General features: G+C 46.1%; 2 protein-coding genes across 3 annotated transcripts in view; one reads left to right on the forward strand and one right to left on the reverse strand.

The window, feature by feature from the left end:
- Positions 1-6594, reverse strand: part of CCDC57 (coiled-coil domain containing 57) — a 52085-nt gene extending 45491 nt beyond the window's left edge. Inside the window, exon 1 of the mRNA XM_076353904.1 lies at positions 6392-6594. The gene's annotated coding sequence lies outside the window, so the exon portion shown is untranslated. The remainder of the gene's footprint in view (positions 1-6391) is intronic.
- Positions 5561-19323, forward strand: SLC16A3 (solute carrier family 16 member 3). 2 transcript variants are annotated; one of them, XM_076353913.1, is made up of 5 exons: positions 5561-5692; positions 13766-14007; positions 14503-14646; positions 15039-15806; positions 17160-19323. In XM_076353913.1, the coding sequence occupies exons 2-5, from the start codon at positions 13785-13787 to the stop codon at positions 17444-17446; spliced, it is 1422 nt and encodes a 473-aa protein (XP_076210028.1). In that variant the 5' UTR covers positions 5561-5692; positions 13766-13784; the 3' UTR covers positions 17447-19323. The 2 variants fall into 2 exon arrangements, with proteins under 2 accessions (XP_076210028.1, XP_076210030.1); XM_076353915.1 differs by lacking the exon at positions 5561-5692 and adding an exon at positions 6780-6912.
- Positions 19324-19720: the final 397 nt, after the last annotated feature.

The raw sequence follows: 19720 nt of genomic DNA on the forward strand, positions 1-19720 counted from the left end.
ACTAAAGGGATTTAGTTCATTTATATGAATCACCTCTGGTTTAAAATACAACAGTGAAATCTGGCCTCACATGACTTTCCAAATCTGAGCACACAAAAATTGCAGTGCAAGTCCCAGCATAATTTATACTCCGCAGTGGGCCTCTCAAAGCACTCCTCAGAATCAATACCTAGTAGGCGAATGTCTAAATCCACATACCATGCTGACTGGTGGCATACTCCTTTTCCTTACGTCTTACCCCAGAGTTGCCTAACCTATCAACCGCGCTATCTTTTGCAACCCTTCCTCAACCCCCCCCTCCTTTCAAATTAGCTGTCATCTTCTCCAAGGTACCTTCAGACAGTCCCTAGCGACGTAGTTAAATGCATGTTGGTTCCCCAAATGAGTAACCGATGAGTAACTGGCTTCTAGTGATTCATTAGTGCCCAAAACGGGTAAATTTTAATCTTAATGGTGAGTCAAAAAGATTACAGTCTACACAACATGGATTTTGGGATCAATGTAGAAACCTGTATACACCTAAAATAAATGCAGAAAATGTCCTGGTTTCATAGATGGAAATGAAAGGAAACCTTTTTCCCTTTTAGCAAAAATGAACAGGAATTTAGGAGAGAGAGACAGATTTTCTGTTCTTATCAAACACTAGTGAGTTCAGTAAGATTTAGGCTAAAGGTAGATTTCAGCCACCTCTAGAATTGTGATTCAGAAGTCTTTCTTTCAAGTGCAGCTTTCCTTCAAATGAATAAACTTATTTCCACAGAACCCCGAGGAATGTATTTGGTATACAGTATACAAACAATAAATATAAAAAATTCAGAACTGACATTTTAAAGATGATCTTCTAAATAAAAGTGGCCTGCTTTACAGCTTGCAAAGGACTCCAGAGGAATTTTTGATCCCCTCTGAAATTTGGGTGCTGTTATTTAGGAACTAAATGACACATTTAAATTCCAGTTTCATCCAGGCTAGAAGAATTTGATTTCCATGTCTCTCTTTTCCATGTCTACCTGTACAACTGTGGGTTCGTATTTTTGAAGACTATATACATCTTTGTAGGTACAGTTCATGTTCCTCAACTGCATCTTGAGAGTCATATAAAAAGACCTTATTTTCACACTTGCTTTAGAAACAAACTAAAAATTACCGAAACCTCAGCTCTGAATATTACTGGCCTTTCTGCAATAAAGATCTTACAAGGGCTCTTTGTACAACATGATCTGCTACATTTACCTTTTGAATCAAAGGCAGAGGTGTATGCATGGCACAGTGCACAGTTAGCCGTGCATGAAACCAGTCAAAATGTTCAACGTTACTGTTAACATTCTTAAAAATACTGCAGTGAAAATCCGTAATGAATACAACAGACTCCATTCAAGTGCAAATAAGAAAACATAGCCTTAAAAACAAAATATCTATAAAAGCTTAATAAGAATAAATGTTTACAGGCACTTTTAAGGTAATATTTGGGACTCACCTACAAACTGCAGGAACAGCAAAGAGTACAGCTGGAATTTGGAACAGGAAGCAGCAACCACCCAAAACGATTACGATATACAGAAGCATTTCTACACTTCAGGAGGTGCTAGGGAAGACATTTGTCATCAGAAGCCCCAAGTTCCAGAGCAGTGAAGCTTTGTCCTAATGTCAGCTACCCTCTTCCTATTTACACTCTGTAACAACACCACTCCAGTCACTTCTGCCTTTTTTGGAAGCCGGATCAGGCAAAAATTTCTGTCTTTACTGGTGCGAATGGCAAACAGTTATTGGATTCACTACATCACTGTTTTTAATGAAAACAATCTAGGAATCTCATGAAGCTCAAGAGAGGAAAATGTAAAGTCCTGCACCTGGTGAGGAATAACCCCATGCACCTGCACAGCCTGGGGGCCAGACAGTTGGAAAGCTGAGGGTCCTGCCAAGACAACAACTTGGCCGTGAGCCAGCAATGTGCCCTTCTATTCAGGGCAGAATATCAGAATATCATTAGCCTTCCTTGCCGCAAAGGCGCAAAATAAAAAATAACAAAGTCAAATGAAATATGTAAATAAAGAACACACCAGGATCCTTATTCATTTGGTAACTAGTAAGGAATTATGGAGTGAAGGACTCCATAAGTGAAGTGGAGCGAATCTAGCATCTATTAAGTATAACCCAACGACATTATACTTTCCTATCAAGAATCCCCTTTAGCAAGAAACTAAACCAAGACTTTCACAGTCTACTCTGGACAAAGAATTTGCCTATTTAATGATTCCTCATGAGTTCAACACCACTTTGAGGATATCTGTAATAAGTGGCATACTTACAGATGAACTATACTAAGATGCAGAAATTTTTTTTTAGTGCAGAAATTTTTTTTTGTTAGAACTGTAAAGTTCAAAGCTCTTTCTGTAGTTAGATGCCTTAAGTCACTGTGTTTTGAGTTCTCTTTACTGCACTTTTAATATTCCCTCTACTCCTAAGTGTACTGCAGCGTATTTAATGTTTACACACATGCAACATAACTCCACCTAACAGATACGGGTTTTGTGCCTTCACCGCAGTTCCAAGTGTTTATGAGGTTATCCAGACTCTGTGCAGGCTTCTGCAAGCACAGCAACCCTGTGTTCTGCTCACTTACACTACTGCCTTGTTGAATACTGAATCAAGTCCAATGATCTGGGTGCAGATGTTGGGGGGTGTCATTTACCCTGGCACGTCATCCTCTCCGAACACATCTCTTTCAGAAAATGCATTCTTCAAAAACAACAGGACCTGTCAGCTACAAAAGTGAGACCACAGTCCACCGGTCATTTTTCTCAGCAGCTGGTCTATGCCTGTGGACGTCCACTTCTGAAAAACAGACCAACTGCAGTGACACTCTTCTGCCTCTAGAAAAAAAACCCACTGACCTCTTAAATGGTGTGAGTGTTCTACAACTGAACGCTAACCAGAGAGCACGTGTTGCACTCTGCTGACTAGGCTGCAGAGAGATCGGGGCTTTGGTAGGGGCAATGTTGACAGATGTGAAGGACACACCAGTCCTCTTTTTTGCCTTTTTAACATGTTTGGTTAATACCTCTTTCCTTATCTAGCCTCTTGTATCATTTGAGTAGCTGTAAGAGATACTGATGGTTTAGGTATTTTGCCAACTTCACTGTCACTGTTACTCCTCGCCATTCCTAGGCACCTCTGTCCCTCCTGAAAATACCTTCACAAAGTACATACCTCTAAGGTTTGCATTAAAAATTCTACTGGTGGCTATACATTTCTATGATGTAGTGATTCAAGTAAAGCGGAGTAACAAAGCAGAAGATTTTGCAGGATAGAACTGTCCTCCTTAAGAAATTAGTCAGAGGGTGGGGTCATGACAAATAAAACTGTCTCCCTCTCAAAAACTGTAGTTTTCCCAGTCCTTTGGGACTGGCAATGGAGATCATACTTCCTTTTCCTGGAAAACCAAGATTACCTGTAAAGAAACGTAAAAATGTCTTCAGCTCCTAGACTTAACCAATTTTGCTGGGCCTCAGGCACTGCACTGCTTGCTTCAGAAGCTCCACAAGAATCAGCGGCTTTTGCTCTTCTGCAATTACCTTCATCTAGCCTGTAAGCGAATGGCCTAAATTCAGGTAATGGTAGACAGTCAAAAACTGGTTTTACTGATCTTTAAGAAAGATTAGCAACGTATGTCTCACTGGCTGTATGCTATCTACCCAAAACAAACCACCTGGCCTTGCTCATCTTTGCCCATTACTGCAATGAATCCCTAAGCAGGTACAAATGGGTACTACAGCAAAACTGAATCAAAAGCCAAACCAGACATAATGTGCAGGGAAAAGAAAAAACTTCTATGGTGTCAAAAGTGTTTCAGATTCTCCCTCTGTATTAACTGATTTCAGCGAGTAGCTTCTAAAATATTGGAAGCTACTAATCTGTGCAACACCATAGCTCTCACAAGACAATACTGTATCCTACCTATCCTCTTCTAGTTAGAACCCTACCCCTGTGTACCTCCACACAGGTGGTAGGAATCATAGAATCATTTACCTTGGAAAAGACCTTTAAGATCATCGAGTCCAACCGCTAACCTAGCACTGCCAAGTCTATCACTAAACTATGTCCCTAAGCACCACATCTACACGTGTTTTAAATACCTCCAGGGATGGTGACTCAACCACTTCCCTGGGCAGCCTGTTCCAAGGTTTGGCAACCCTTTCGGTGAATAAATATTTCCTAATATCCAATCTAAACCTCCCCTGGCACAACTTGAGGCCATTTCCTCTCATCCTATTGCTTGTTACTTGGGAGAAGAGACCGACACCCACCTCGCTACAACCTCCTTTCAGGTAGTTGTAGAGAGCGATGAGGTCTCCCCTCAGCCTCCTTTTCTGCAGGAAAAGATTGAGGGAAGATTACTGATCTTTAAGAAAGATTAGCAATGTATGTCTCACTGGCTGCATGCTATCTACCCAAAACAAACCACCTGGCCTTGCTCATCTTTGCCCATTACTGCAATGAATCCCTAAGCAGGTACAAATGGGTACTACAGCAAAACTGAATCAAAAGCCAAACCAAACCAGATTGAGGGAACCTCAGTTCCCTCAGCCGCTCCTCATCAGACTTGTTCTCCAGACCCCTCACCAGCCTCGTTGCCCTTCTCTGGACACACTCCAGCACCTCGATGTCCTTCTTGTAGTGAGGGGCCCAAACCGAACACAGTATTCGAGGTGCGGCCTCACCAGTGCCGAGTGCAGGGGGACGATCACTCCCCCTACACACTGGATTGTGTGCTGTAAGCACAGGAGTGGAGCACCGACTCCTGAATTTCCTAAGCCCCGAGTAGCCTAAGGAGAGCTACTTTCTGTACTGCACTTTAAAAGCCCATCACAACTTGCATGGATGCTAATAATAGCAGTATCAACACATACTCAGTTTTGTAAGTCAACATTTGTATAAATAGCAGTAGAGCCACAGCAGATCAGTGCAGAAAGCTCACTTCGTCTGGATGCAAAAGGAGAGAGATCTCAAGCAGGCATATTTGCAGGCGGTGCCGCCTCAGTAAAGGATGAGGAAGTTATCTGCAGAATGCACAATACCACAAACTGACCAAGAAGAAGGGGAAAAAAAAAACCCAGGACGCTCATAGAAGTCTTTCTTATGCGAGGAGACAATGAAGAAACTGTGATCACTCCCTGGAAAATAGAAACGGCAGCACAGAACAAACCTCAACCACGGAAGGCTATTTGTACGTTTAAGTCCATTGCTCAGGTCCTGCTCCTCTCGGCGGCCGCGGCAGCGTTCCACGCGGGCAGGATCCAAGCCCGCGTGGCGCTCTGTGCCAGCAACGGAGAGCTCGTGTGGCTGCCTTGTGCGCTAGCCTGCACGGCCCAAGGCGCCCGCGGGGCTCGGCTTCGGGCGGGCCGGCGGCCGCCGCCTCAGCCGCGCCGGCGGAGCGGGGCCGCACGCGGCCGGCGTGCCCCTGCGCGGGCGAACCTGTAGCGGCGGGAAGGGGTCACGTGGCGGCGCTAGGACCCGGGCGCCCCCGCTCCGGCGTGGGAGGGGCGAGCAGCCACCGACCTGCCGTGCCGGAGCGCTCCGCAGCCGGCGGGACGCAGACGGGCTGGGGCGGGTCTGTCCGGGCGCACGGGGAAAGGGGCAGCGGTCCCGGCAGGAGCACGGGCATCCTCACGCTGAGCCGCGGGACGTGACTCAGGTACTGATGCGGGGCCGTCGTGCGTGATGCTCCGGAGTGCTCGGCTGGCGCCCGGGGGCGAACGCCATGGGGAGCTCGGAGGGGTCCGGAGGCGGGTGAGCCGACTCCGGAGCGCCGGGCGGGCCGAGGGCGCATCTCTGCGCGGGGCTGCCCGGGCCGGCGGACGCGCTCGAGCGCGGCCGAAGCTTCGGGCGAGGGCGTCGCGGTTTCATCCCTCGCCCAGAGGCTGCGCGGGGCGCCGGTGGGGCGCCTGGCACGGCGCGGGCTGTCCTCACCCCCCTGGGCGCCATCTCACGTGGGGCGGCGGGGCGCCCCCCCCGCCGGCTGGCTTTCTCCCCGCGCGTGGCGCCGGGCGGGCGCATTTCTTCCTCGGGAAACCCACGCTGCGGTACGGGTCGCCCAGCGTCCCCGCCGCCGTCGGCCTGACAGCGCTGTCCGGGCGCTCAGCGGTGCTGGCGGCCGAGACCCGCTGCGGCTGCTGCGAGAGAGCGCTGCCCCCGGCTTACCGCTTTGGCGGCCGGGTCGCGCCTAGGCGCGCGGTGCCGCCGGCCCCAGCGCACGTACAGTGCCGCGCGGGTGGCTCGTGAGGCACCCGCCAGCTCGGGCTTTGTTCCCGCCATCGCTGGCTTCAGGCCGGTACCGGGCGACGAGGGTCCCCGCGTCCAGCCCCGCCTCCACGATCCCTTCGCTGCTGCTCACCTTTCATTTCGGTGTCGAGCCCCGCGGGGTACATTCCGGAGTTCCCTTTGTCACAGCGGTGACAGTTCAGATCCGCCAAAGCGAGGGACGCGCAGTCCGAGGGACCGTCTCCTCATAAGGACATCGCCGCAGCCGCGGGCGTGAGCTCCGTTACTCGGTTCTGCGAGGGCTCTGAGGCGCTCGAACGCGGAATCGCGCCGCCGCCTCTCCGGGCTGCGTGAGCATCTTGGCGGCGGCGGCGGCGGCGACCCGAGCGCTCCGCGGGAGCCGTCTCGGCTCCGGGCGGCGCGGGCTACGTGCCTGCCCCGGAGCGCCGCGCGGGCGGCCGTGGCCGTTGGCGGCGCCGCGACCGCCACCATTGTTCTCCCGACCCCGCTCCTCCCCCGCGGGCGGGCCGCCGCAGCCCCTCTGCATCTCTTGGGAAAGAGCCCTGTTTTGCTCCTGCTGGTAACCCCCACGAGAAGGTCTTCGGCTTTCCTTATTCTAAACGGTTCCGTGGAGAAAAGAAACAGCACGCGAAGGTGAGGCTGAATTGTAGCAATACAGCTTCCTCACGGGCGCAGACCGTTGACACCGGTTGTGGAAACGCACTCTTGGGCAGCGGGTTTGCGTGCTTTTTGGGTAAAGCGGTTGGAAAACCGTTTAGTTTAGGATGTCACGGAGGGAAGTCATGTACGGTTTTGCAATGTTTATTTCAGAGGGAGCGGTAGTTAGTTAAGGCGTGGCAGTTGGCAGTTTAAAAATGTAAACCAGAATCTACTAGTACAGCACACCTGTTGTGGTTCAGTCGGAAGTATAACTCAAGGTAAATTGGAAAAATGCTAAGGTGACGTTGTAAATTGTGACTGAAGTGGGAATTCACGCATCTCGATGTATGACACCATGTTATGCAGCTGCACTCTCCAAAGTGATTGTGTACAATGACACCTCTTAGCCAGATGATCTTTTCCCACTATATTCAGCTACGTGTGCTAACCTAGCTTGAGATGCAGTGCACGTGCATGCAGGTATTCCGCAAAAATAAGCACGTATGTCCAGCTGGTGACAGGACTGGACCCTTAATTAGTATTTATCTAGCTCTGTCACTTTTTGGTTTTGTACTAGACAAAATAAGGACACTTCTCTACTATAAACAGTTAGCAAGAATGTCTGTTTTTCTAAAGCTCCGACACATTGCAAAGCCACCATAGCTGCAGGGCTGAAATTAATTTGCGTGATGCACGAAGAATGAATTGTAAGTATTCAACTGAAGTTGGGATTCTGCAACTTCTATTTTTGAAAGCATACGGAAAGCAGCCAGGTAATTCAAGTGCAACTCAAGGTATGTTTGTTGCTTTTTCTGTGCACACATATGCTGTCTGGTCTTAAGGTGCCGCTGTGATGCTGACATTAATGCACTTATGGTAATGGATGTGGTGTAAAAAACCCCATAGGCTTTAGAAAAATAAGTCCACTTCTCCAGAAATGGGCATTTGATATAGAGACAATAACTAGGGAGGTTGGCAATGCTGTTGTTATAGAACTAGTATATTTGTTTCAAAGGTGGTACCTGGGAAGATTGAACTGTTAGTTACCGTTGTATTTGTAATTAAAGAAAATATTTATACAAGTATTTATCTCAAGACTAAAAGCTGTTTCTTTCTTGTTAAGAAGGCGGCCACGCTAATACTTCCTCTTTAAACGTAAAGTTAGTATGCAGATCCGCGGCTTATTCTTTTGCTTATGGCCCAGTGTAAGTTAGGGGTACTTGTTGGTGACACGCTCATTAAGGAAAAAGAAAAAAAAACCCCAAGAAACCAAAACGGTAATATAATCTGATTTTCCCAGATGATGTAAAGAACAGGATTCTAACATTTTCATTATAGAAATAAAAAAATAAATACATAAGCACAACTTCCCCTGTAGTGCACTTCACCCAGATAATAGAATCTACACTGGTTAGTATTATTTGCTACACATAAAATTGCAGTGTGAATCTACTGTGTCACTGCAGTCTGCTAGGAACTTGTGATGTACGTTACTTACTGTGCTGTAGCAGTGAACACTAAAATGGTTTGAGGCTAAGTGGGGACTGGAGATTGATTGATAGTAAGCGTTGGTATGGAGCATCACCTACAGCTACAGACAGCGCAGAATTACCGTGTGGTTTATCCTAGGAGTTTTGAGAGAGAGATGAGAGAACGGTGAAAGCTGGCAAACCCTTAAGAAAGGCAGATGCAGCGGAACCGGAAAACTGTCTCCGATAAAACAGAGGAGGCCAAAATGGGAGAGTGAAAGTCACTGCGGGGAGGACGACAGGTCAGGACAGGCATCGGTAAATACGGTAATGATTTTGTAGGGAACAGGAGTTTGCAGCAGCCTTTGGAAACAAATGTATAATTCAATTGGCTGACATTTAAGCAGGTAAGCCACAGGAAATGCACTACTGTGTCATACCAGCGGCCCATCAAAATGGCTTGTCCGAAGTACCTGAGAATGAGTTGTAATAAATAAAATTCGAACTGAAGATATATGCATTAGTGCTTTAGAGCATGAGGAAAGAGTTAAAGTCATGCTGAATAGGCAGATGTCAGTGATGTCAATGCAAAGGGAAGTTGTTTTATCTGTAGAGGGCTATCACCAGGGTCTGGAGGATATTAAAAGAAAATCATTTTTGCAGGGGTCATTTCCTGCAAAATTTCAGTAGAGTTGATTAGTCTTAGGATTCTTCACTCAAAACCAAGGATAACATACATCTTTTGTTTCGTCTGCTTAGATTTTAATACCCTTGGGCAAATATCGGAGGTTTATGACTGCTATTAACACAGTATTGAGCAGTCTACGCTTTTCAGCGTATCCATACTCCCAGCACCCTGTAAAGAGAGAGTCATTCTCTTCATTCCACAGATAAGAAACTGAAGGGGGATCTCTACATGGCTCAGCTTAGACCGTCTTCCTCAGTTTGTAATCGTACAGCTCAACCTAGCGGGGTTCCAGACTGAATTCCAGTCTGAACTGGGTTCCCTACACGGAAGTTCATGTTTTATTTTTGGTAACCTTTATTTATTTCTATCCTAGGAATTCAAGGTTGGGTGGATTTCTGCCATAGTTAAATTAATTTGGGGGAGGTTCTCAAGCTATATAGGTCAGCCTACATACTGACAAATGTCCTTCCTACCCGTACTGCTGACCATGAAGTGCTGCTACGTGGCCAATAAGGGTATTGGCTAAACACCGATATTAGATTCTTGCCATTCCTCGCTGCTCCTTTTTGTAATACAAATGCTCTCCTTTTATGTATGCCGCACCATTGCACCAAACACACCGCCCACCATACTACCTACAATCACCGAGTATTTCCTCCTAACTGATCCTGTATTAGTTTCCATGGCAACGGGAAGATCATCTCAGGAGCATGAAACCCTGCAGATTTGACTACATTTGCTCCCTTTGTTTTACACGTTGCCAAAGCAAGAACCCATTTACGATAGGAGGAATCTGGAATAAATACTGACAATACTATCACGTCTGTTGTGGAGATACCGAAACGGAGCTGCAGCCAGTTAAATGTAATCCTTTGCCTCTAAACAGGGCTGAGCTAGCAAAAGCAGAAAGCAAAGCAAACTGTTGCAATCGTTAGGCGGTAGCCTCCTGTCTTAGCAGGCTGCATCCTTCAGTGGCAGCATCCTGGTACTGAAGCGAAGTTACAAGTAAAAATTTTGCCTGTGCAAATCAACCACGAGCCCTCCCCTTCTGACGCTAACCCTAGTTTGCACGTTTCACACGGGAACCTCTCCACCACTTCCTTATTCTTAAGGAGGTGAATGCCGTCTAGCCGAGCAAGGCATGCTGCAACGGCAGGAAGGGAACAGGATGCAGTGCATCTTCTGCAGTGTTCAGAGGGACAGGGTTCGTTCAGTTCTGGTTAACGGTCTTCTGATGTGTTAACATGAAGTACTGGTGGCCTAAACCAGATGAACAAGATTGACGCGTGCGTGCGCACATGCAGACCGATCTTAAAAGGATGGCGTTTGAAGGGCTGGTATGTTGGTTTACGGCGATTTTCAGCCAAACGTGGCAACAGACATGATGTAAAGAAGAGTAAACGGATGTTACTGTTGCCCCGCAGGCCTATTTTTATGAAGCGCTGGCAGCAGGCCAGGTTCCCCCGCATCTGCGCGTCTAGCTCCTTCCTCACAGCGGAACATCTCTCCCCTTCGGAGACCGTTCCGCTTGGGGCGCGGGAGGCTGGCAAGTCCCGTGGGCCGGGTGGAACGAAGCACGTCTCTCGCAGGTTGACCTGCTCCGCTGGGCACGGAGGAGCGCGAGAAGGGCCCGGGAGGAGGGCGCTTCCACCGCTTCTGAGCGACCCGGCCCCCGCGGAGCGCCTGGCGAGCACTGCGCGGGAGCGCGGCCTCACCCCCGCCCGCGCCGGGCCGCCGCGCGCAAGGCGGGGAAACCGCGCCGCGCCGCGCGGGGCGGGCGCGCGGCTCGAAAGAAGCGCGGCCGGCCGCCTCTGCCGCAGTTAGGGGTAGGCGCCCCGCCCATCCGCCCGGTCACGTCCTGCACGTCTCAGTGCGGAGACCGCCAGCGCGCGCGCGCGCGCCCGCCCCGCTGGGGTGGCCGGCGCCGCCGCACGTCACGGTGGCCGGGTCACGCGGGGCCGCGGCGAGCGGGCCCTGGCCCCGGGCCACCGCCGGCGGGCCCCGGCCCGCGGGGCGCGGCGGCCTGGCGCGGCTCGTGGGGCGGAGGCGGCTCCGCGCGGCCTCGGCCCGGAGGCTCGCAGCTCGGCGGCAGGCGGCGTGGCGGGAGGCCGGGCCTGCCTCCGCGTCGGGCGCGGGGCGCCGGCTGCCGGGTTAACTCCCTGCCCTCCCCCGGAGAAACTCGGCGGAGCTCGGGCAGTTCCCTCCCGGAAGGAACGAGCGTGCTGCCGAGTAGCTTTTAACGGCGGTTCGTCTCGAAAGCCACCTGCCACTTGAGGTGGCTTGGATGTACGTGACCGCCGGGGTCCGGCAGTGTAGGTCCGCCGAGACTGCCCTTCGAACATCCTTGCTGCGCGCTCAGTGAAGGAGAGTGTCCCTGCCTGCGTGCAGGAGGCGTCCCGGAGGGGAACGCCGTGAGCCATTCCTTCCTAGGGCCGAATATTCCGATCCAGCGCTGCGTAAGCAGTCCGGAGAAACTGCCGATCGCTATTTTTCAACAAAAGGTGCTCACGAATTATTACTGACTCTGCGTCGCCACTGGATGGTTCATACAAAAGAATAAAACTTACACAACCCTTCCCCCAGCATTTCAAACATTCATTCCAAATGAAATGTTCTGACTGAATTTGGAAGTAGCGGGAGTGACGATTCCTCCTGCCCCCCGGACTCCTTCAGTTTTACATCTTCTTCCTGTTCTTTACACACTTGAGTCGAGATACTTGAATTGGTGTTTTCCCTGTTACCATTAACATTACAGAGCTACCAGTGTCACGAAGGATTACGCTTTGTGCACCTACTCTGTGCTGTCTGGTTCTTGCTTTAAAAAATCACAATCCTTTTTTGAAGAATGCCTTATACCTTGTATCGTACCGAAGTTACTGGGAAAAACGGTTTGGAAGGGTGGAGAGATCCCAGCGTCGGGCAGGTTGGCAGAGATGCATCTTAAGACTTCGATTTAGCAGCCCAAAGCCTGGTGCAGAAACTGCCCAGTCCAACAAGCTATGCATTTTTACACACTCCTACAGCAGTCAGCGCATCGGCCATCTGTAGTAGCAAGCACCTAGATGTCCAGTTTTATTGAGGTATTCTCTTTCACTTCTTGTTGAACCATTTTAGGTTCTAGTTGTACGGACTTAAGACAAATTGTTTTCTGTTTATATGCGATTTCCAGAAAACAAGAGGTGAAGCCAGTAGTACGAGGCTCACCGTCCTTCCTGTACAGCCCAGGGTAGTAGAACAGCTAGAGTCACGGCCAGGTTTGTTTCTGCGTCATGTATATAAAGTTTCTTCCAAGAAGTGGGAGTGCTGGTCTAAATGCCATAGTAAGTACGTTCATACGTATGGGCCTATTAACAACCACGCATTCGGTGCTCAGTTGTCTAGACAAGTCTGCGTCGACCGGATTGCTGTGCCATACATAGCCTGGTTCTGAAATGGAGCTGTAAGGACTACGTAGCTCCCAGTGCACAACAGTCACCGTGCAGACCTGTACTGCTGAAAGCAGAAGCATTCTTTAGTGAAGAACATCTCTGATGTGCAACTGTGCTTGCGCTCCTCTTTTAGGTACTATCGTAGGGAAACATTGACCCAATAGCAGTAATCAATTGCATTTTAAAGGAACGGCCAATTTTTGTACATGTAAGAGTTAATGTATAACTTGTTTGAAGCTTACTTTTTTCCAAGACTTCTATAATACACAGACCCTACAAAAACCTAACTGCTGTGATGCAATTCCTCCCTGCGCTCTTCACGTACAGGGACGCTTCATCTGCCCTTTCAGTGTCTTCTTTTCCCCCCACATCTCTCTCTTTTAGAACTTTGCAGCATTACTGTCTAGTACAGAACATTCTCACGGAAAAAATTTTTTTAGATGCAAAGGCGCGGCTGCATACGGAAGATGTGAAAGATAAGATTCATCAAATAAAAATATTAAAAAAATCCACTGATAATGTAATAACAACAACAACGGAAAGTATTTGCTTCAGGCAGACAGTGATACTGAGCATTGCTGCAGTTACTAACTCCCATCATCCACAAAAACTGCCCATGCAGATTTTCGCTGCAGTTTAGTTTAGGTACTTACTTGATGCGTGAAAACTGATAGCTCATCAGAAGCTCAAAGGGATCTGCCTATCTTTTCAAGATAGCAGTGCATCGGGGCTGTATTGCTGTCCTCAGCAGGGAACAAAAAGCCTGGGTGATTTGTCCACTGTTGCACGGAATGCTTGTGATGCACCAGGATTTTGCATCCAGGTTTCCTAACTGGATAGTCCAGGAGGTTCGTATAACAAGCTCTTGTAACAAAAATCCCACAGACTTCAATGCAGTAGTTATTACATATTTGTGAAAGTCAAATACACCCCTGAACTGCTGTAGTGGCTGCAGTTTTTCTATGAAACAGTGATTTTGGTTGAAATCCAGTTTTGACTTTGAGAGCGCTGTGAGGGGACGTTCATTTAAAACTCAACTGTGCTTATCTCATTTTTATGTGTTTTTTGCAAGCTTTGTAAGGACTAAACCTGAACAAGGAATAGTTAAAATTGCACTGCATCTTCAAGATTTGTATTTAAAATAGTCCCGTATCTTATTTGTAACTTTAACTGCAGGGCAATTTCTGCCTATTTTGGTTAGATGATTTTGGTTAGATAACTGCCCCAATGTCTACAGACTGTAATTGCTTTTTGTTTCTTAGGGAACACTCAAGCTTCATCATGGGAGCTGTAGTAGCTGACGACGGTCCATCTGGTGTTAAAGCCCCTGATGGAGGCTGGGGCTGGGCCGTCCTTTTCGGCTGTTTTATCATCACAGGATTCTCCTATGCCTTTCCTAAGGCAGTTAGTGTCTTCTTTAAAGAACTCATCCGGGAATTTGGCATTGGATACAGTGACACTGCATGGATTTCCTCCATTCTGTTGGCCATGCTTTACGGAACAGGTAGGTAGTTCTCTGTTTTTGAAACAGTATTGCATCATACAATGACGTTTGTAAATCATACAGCCATTTACAGCATGAATCATGATGGCTTATCATTACTTGTGTGCAAGTAAGGCATGCCAGAGAAGAATTACTATTAATGACATAAATCCAAAAGTTATTTAAGCACATCCAGCTTGCATATAAAATTAAATCTCTGTAAGTCAGTAGCTACTAAAGACGATGAAAAAGAAAAATTGCGTAGCACTCTGAAGACAAAAAAGACCAAGTATTTGACTACAGAGGAAAGAACGCTCTTCCAGATTGGCCTGACAGTATGGACAAAGTACAGAAAGAATCGTAGCATCATTTAGGTTGGAAAAGACCTTTAAGATCATCGAGTCCAACCGTAAACCTAGCGCTGCCAAGTCCACCAAAGAAGAAATGCAAACTGACGTAAAATCAATTGCAAAAATTGGTTTATCTTAGCAACTGTAACTTGCTCTTCTTGCCTAGGTCCACTCTGCAGTGTGTGTGTCAATCGCTTCGGCTGTCGCCCTGTCATGCTGGTGGGTGGCCTTTTTGCCTCAATGGGGATGGTGATAGCCTCCTTCTGCACGAGCATCATTCAGATCTATCTAACGGCAGGCGTGATTACTGGTAAGTAGCGTGCATGGCTGAAAATGAGTTAGCTAACGTCTTAGCTTTAGGTTGAAGTTTTGTAGAAGTGACAAATATCTGAATCATCAGGATCATCCGAATGGGCTTTTAGAAAGTTGGCAGATAAATGTGGAATTAGAACTGTCATTTATTTTTTAATGAATGTTAATTTTTCTGGTATGTTTAATAGCCGCTGCTATAATAACTGTAACCATAGAGTACAAGAATATTGTGGAGGTGGAATGCTTTTACAAATGTTATCTTAGAATTCTTTTGTCCATTTGAAATAAAACTCTTTTCTCTTAAGTCATGTAACAGAAAAACTGTAATTAGAATTTTTTTAATAGTGATATTGTAGGCCAGTATTAATTTTTATGTACCTTCTGTTACAGGTTTGGGTCTGGCACTAAACTTTCAGCCTTCGCTCATCATGTTAAACCGTTACTTTGACAAACGCCGGCCCTTAGCCAATGGGCTATCCGCTGCGGGGAGTCCAGTGTTTCTTTGTGCTCTCTCACCGTTGGGGCAGATACTACAACACGAGTATGGCTGGAGGGGAGGATTCCTTATACTGGGTGGGATGCTGCTCAACTGCTGTGTATGTGGAGCATTAATGAGACCTTTGGAGCCACCCAAAAAGTCTGAAGCTACCAAAGAACCAGCTGAGAAGAAAGTGAAGAAAAAACTTCTGGATTTCAGTGTGTTTAAAGATGGCGGTTTTGTAATCTACACGCTAGCAGCATCTATCATGGTGCTTGGCCTCTTTGTTCCCCCCGTTTTCGTTGTGAGTTATGCCAAGGATCTAGGGTATCAAGACACCAAAGCAGCTTTTCTTCTGACTATTCTGGGATTCATTGATATCTTTGCTCGGCCTATTTGTGGAATGGTAGCTGGTCTTAAATGGGTTAGACCACGCTGCGTCTACCTCTTCAGTTTTGCTATGATTTTCAATGGCTTTACAGATCTCATGGGTTCTATGTCTGTTGATTATGGTGGCCTGGTGGTCTTTTGCATTTTCTTTGGCATTTCTTACGGAATGGTAGGTGCTCTTCAGTTTGAAGTTCTCATGGCTATCGTTGGCACTCAGAAGTTTTCCAGTGCTATCGGTTTAGTGCTCCTGGCAGAAGCTATGGCCGTTCTAATTGGTCCGCCATCAGCGGGTAAGTATTCCATTTAGTTCAGAATTCAGAATCATTTGCGTTGCATCCATTTACACAAATTGTATGATAAGGGAGCAGAGAAAAAGACAACATGAGTCACTCGAGAAGCGTGTATTGTGCTAGCGTTGCGCATGCTTCATTGACTTTCTGCACTTACAATCTGAAATAGTCCAAGACAGGGTGGGATGAATCTTTTCCTTCTTGGCTCTATTTCAGGATTGGTTGAATTGCCATCTGGAGATGCTGCTCTTTCTCCACTGAAAGCCTACGCTGGCCCTCTTATTAGTAGATGGCTAATATTGTATGAGATGAGCTTTACGCACACAGTGAATAACTTTTGTGAAGTTCAGACCTCTTTGGAGTTGGGATTCAGAACATGAAAGCCGTCAATTTTCTTTGGAAAGTACTAGGATAGATTCTCTATACCCATGGTAGATTTGGAGGAAAGAAAACGTCAGAAGAGGGAGGGGAAAAAAAAATCTTACAAGGAGGACTATAAAACTGGACTGTTTTAAGGAAGGTCGACTGCCTCTACTGTACACATCTCACAACCCAAGAATAAGGAGACATTACAAAATATTGAAATTCATTAATTTGAATTCAAAATTGCGAATTAATTACTAATCAAAGAACATAAATTTTACAGACCCTGCACTGAAAAAAAAAACCCCACCCAAAACCCACCAGTTCACTTCCATAAAATGTTTACTGTTTATAGCAGGCACTGAAAAGCATCAAGTATCTTTACTGTGACAAAACCCCTCATGGAAAAAACAGTACTATGCACTACTTCCTCTGATCTTCAGGTTTGGTGAGGCGCTTCCTTCACGTCCTCCCTCCCGTTCTTTCACCTCCACCAAGTCCTGTGAAAATTTAGCTTGACTAAAGCATCAGAATCAATTACTCCAGACCAACTATTAAATAAGATTTGCATTGTAAGCAGACGGTGCACTGCACTGCCCGTGCAGGAAAGGAAGTGAGATTGGGAGCGACAGGAGGCTGATGATACAGGTCCCGGCCATGGATGCACACATTTTGATCTGAAATGCACGGCGCTTGTCTCATCTCTTGCATATGAAGGCTAGGCTGGTTTTATTCCAGTTGAACTGCATGGCTCTGTGTGCAGGGGAGTATGTGTTTCGGGATGTGACGTAATGCCAGTGAGTGTTAAACTGAACTGAAATAACTGAGAAATATTTTGTTATAAACTTGTTAAAATGCTACTTCAAAAAACTTGCTTAGATAGTCATGGTGCTTCTAGACAGGAGTCATTTAAATGTTTAAAAAAAGCAGAAAAAAATTAATTGCAAGATAATCACTTTTGTTAATTACCTGGAATGTTGTCTTTTTCAGGAAAACTCTTGGATGCAACAGGGAGGTACATGTTTGTTTTTATTATTGCTGGAATTGAAGTTACCACCTCAGCACTCGTATTGGCCTTGGGAAATTTCTTCTGCATTAAGAAAAAACCAGAAGAACCACATACAAAAGAAGAAGCAGCAGAAAGAGAGGAGTTGAACAAATCTGAAGACAAAGCTCCTGAAGATGCCAAGGTGGACTCTATTGAAGTGGAGCAGTTTCTGAAAGATGAGCCTGAAAAAAACGGCGAGGTTGTAACTAACCCAGAAACATGTGTGTGAGCATGATGGGAAACTGACAACACATTTAGAAAAGAAAGATTTTCAACACTATTTATTTTAGAAATAGAACTAGTTTAGGGCTGGGCCGTCTGCTTTATGAAGTGGAGGCTGGTCAGCTCATCAGGTCTCGCTGGAAGCTGATGAGCTAGACAACCTTTTATCGGAAAATTAGCTTTATCAGTAAAAGGTGGAGCATTGTGGTTATACTTTTTATGTAAACTAAAAAGCTTTTATAAACACAAGTAGAGTCTTGCTATGCATCACCAGAAACTGCTCACTTGGAAGAGATATAGGAAGAATATATTTTGAGAAAAGTGGAATTAGATGTATGTTTTCAGCCAATATTGGTGAAATCGCTGTGTCGTGCAGCTAAATATAATTTCCCTTTCTGTGTTCTTTGTGAAGGGGAAAGAGTTTGAGATGGAGAAAAATCTCAGGAACTTAAAGGTCTCCATTAGGGTTTTGAATTTCTTACTTTTTTAGATTTTTAGATTAATTGGCTCAGCCCTAATTTAATTTTGATAATATCTGTTACTTTGATTTATGTAAATGTATTTCTGAGTTTTGTCTAAACCTGTAATCTTTGTAATTATCATCCGGAAATACTGTACGTGGGAAGGCACGTTACAGATACTGTCCTCAGCAGATCACACAAGCGGTGTTCCAAGGTAGTACTAAAAGAAAATAAAACGAGCAGAATCGATCCTGGCAGACCGTGAGCAAACAAAGTTAGCCTACGTTTACATACACGGTTTTCAGTACAGTTTCCCTGCAGCATTGAAAAATATTACAAGCAACACGGAGAGGACGGATATTAGGTTTAGTAGAATCTCCTGAAAGAGCGTCCATCCTGTGTATAAAAGAAACAGTGTAAGTTTCCAGATGACCTATGAAGCAGAGTGGGTAGACTTAGGGGACTATTTTGAAACATGTTAGCCATCTTTAAAATGCAACGCTAGCAACATAGGAAGCTCTTCACAAGTTTATTTTATTTATTTTACTTTTTTTCTTCCATTTACCCCGCTTCCCTGTCCTTGTGCTTCATCTATGGAAGTTCAAGGTGCCATTCTTGCTGGTTGAGGAAAACACGATAGAACTGTTGATCATATTTACGGCAGCAATCAAGAATGGGGTCGGCTCTGCTGCTCATTGCACAGACAGAACGGGGAGTCTCTGGCCAGTCTTTAAATCTTCTCTGACATTGGTATAGGGGAAGGAGAAGGAACAGAAACGGATCAGACAAGGCAGTGACGGCACGTTTGAAGAAGCACGGAAAGGGAATTTTTGTTGTGTTGTCCCCACATTGTGAGGACACTGAATAGAAAAGGAAGGTAAAAGGAAGGCATTCTATACTTTTTTTTTCCCCACCCAAACACATTCAAGAAATGTGATCTTTTATACAAAACCATGCTACGCAACCCACCTTTCAGATATGTCTATAAAAAGCTCTCTAGGCTTTGTGACTGCACTAACACTCTTCAAGACAGACTAACTGTAGCAGATTCAGTTTTCTTGTTGGTAGCAAAGGAATATTGGCTTTCAGGTGCCATAATTGTTCCGCTTAGTAACTGAAAACTAAAAGACCCTAATCCCTTAAAACCCTGTATCCCTTTTAAAAATAACATCATTAGTTGTTTCACGCTTGACCATTTTAACAGAAACATACTGTAAATCCAACAAAGTGCCAAACCCACGAACCATGCCCTGCTGGAACGATCTCGGATACCAGCTTCCATTCTGGTAGTTTCTTCAAAATGGTTTTGCATTGTTAGGACAAGCTTGCACAGAAATTGAAAAGTTAGGATCATGACGGTTTTTTTGAGTGATTTTAAAAAGAAATGGATGCTGCACTGAATAAACTTTATTTTTCTATCGCATATAGTACGTTACTTTAAAACCTTTTATTAATTTAGTGGCAGGAATTGCGCTGGCATGTCCTAGTTACAAGAACTCAAGTCACCGAACTTAGCTCCAGTTTGCTAAAGACTAAATCAGTACTTGGAACTCAACACTGCCGGCTCCAGAAGGCCACCGTATGAAAGGGCAAGAGGAAAATGGAATCCACAGATCAGTTTATGATCTCCCTAGAGGCTGCTTCAGATGATACGTGAAGGCCTGACACAGCTTTCAGATTGGAATTCCCTCTTCTGTTTCAAAAAACAAAACCTAGAAACCTTCCCAAAGGTGAATTCAGAGTCTCAAATAGCCATTTTTGTCCTACTGTGGGTTTTGATCACCAGGTTTCTTTGCTAGAGAATGCTGTCCTGTTATCAC

Source organism: Aptenodytes patagonicus, chromosome 16 (genome assembly GCF_965638725.1).
Source record: "Aptenodytes patagonicus chromosome 16, bAptPat1.pri.cur, whole genome shotgun sequence".
NCBI classification, from domain to species: domain Eukaryota; kingdom Metazoa; phylum Chordata; class Aves; order Sphenisciformes; family Spheniscidae; genus Aptenodytes; species Aptenodytes patagonicus.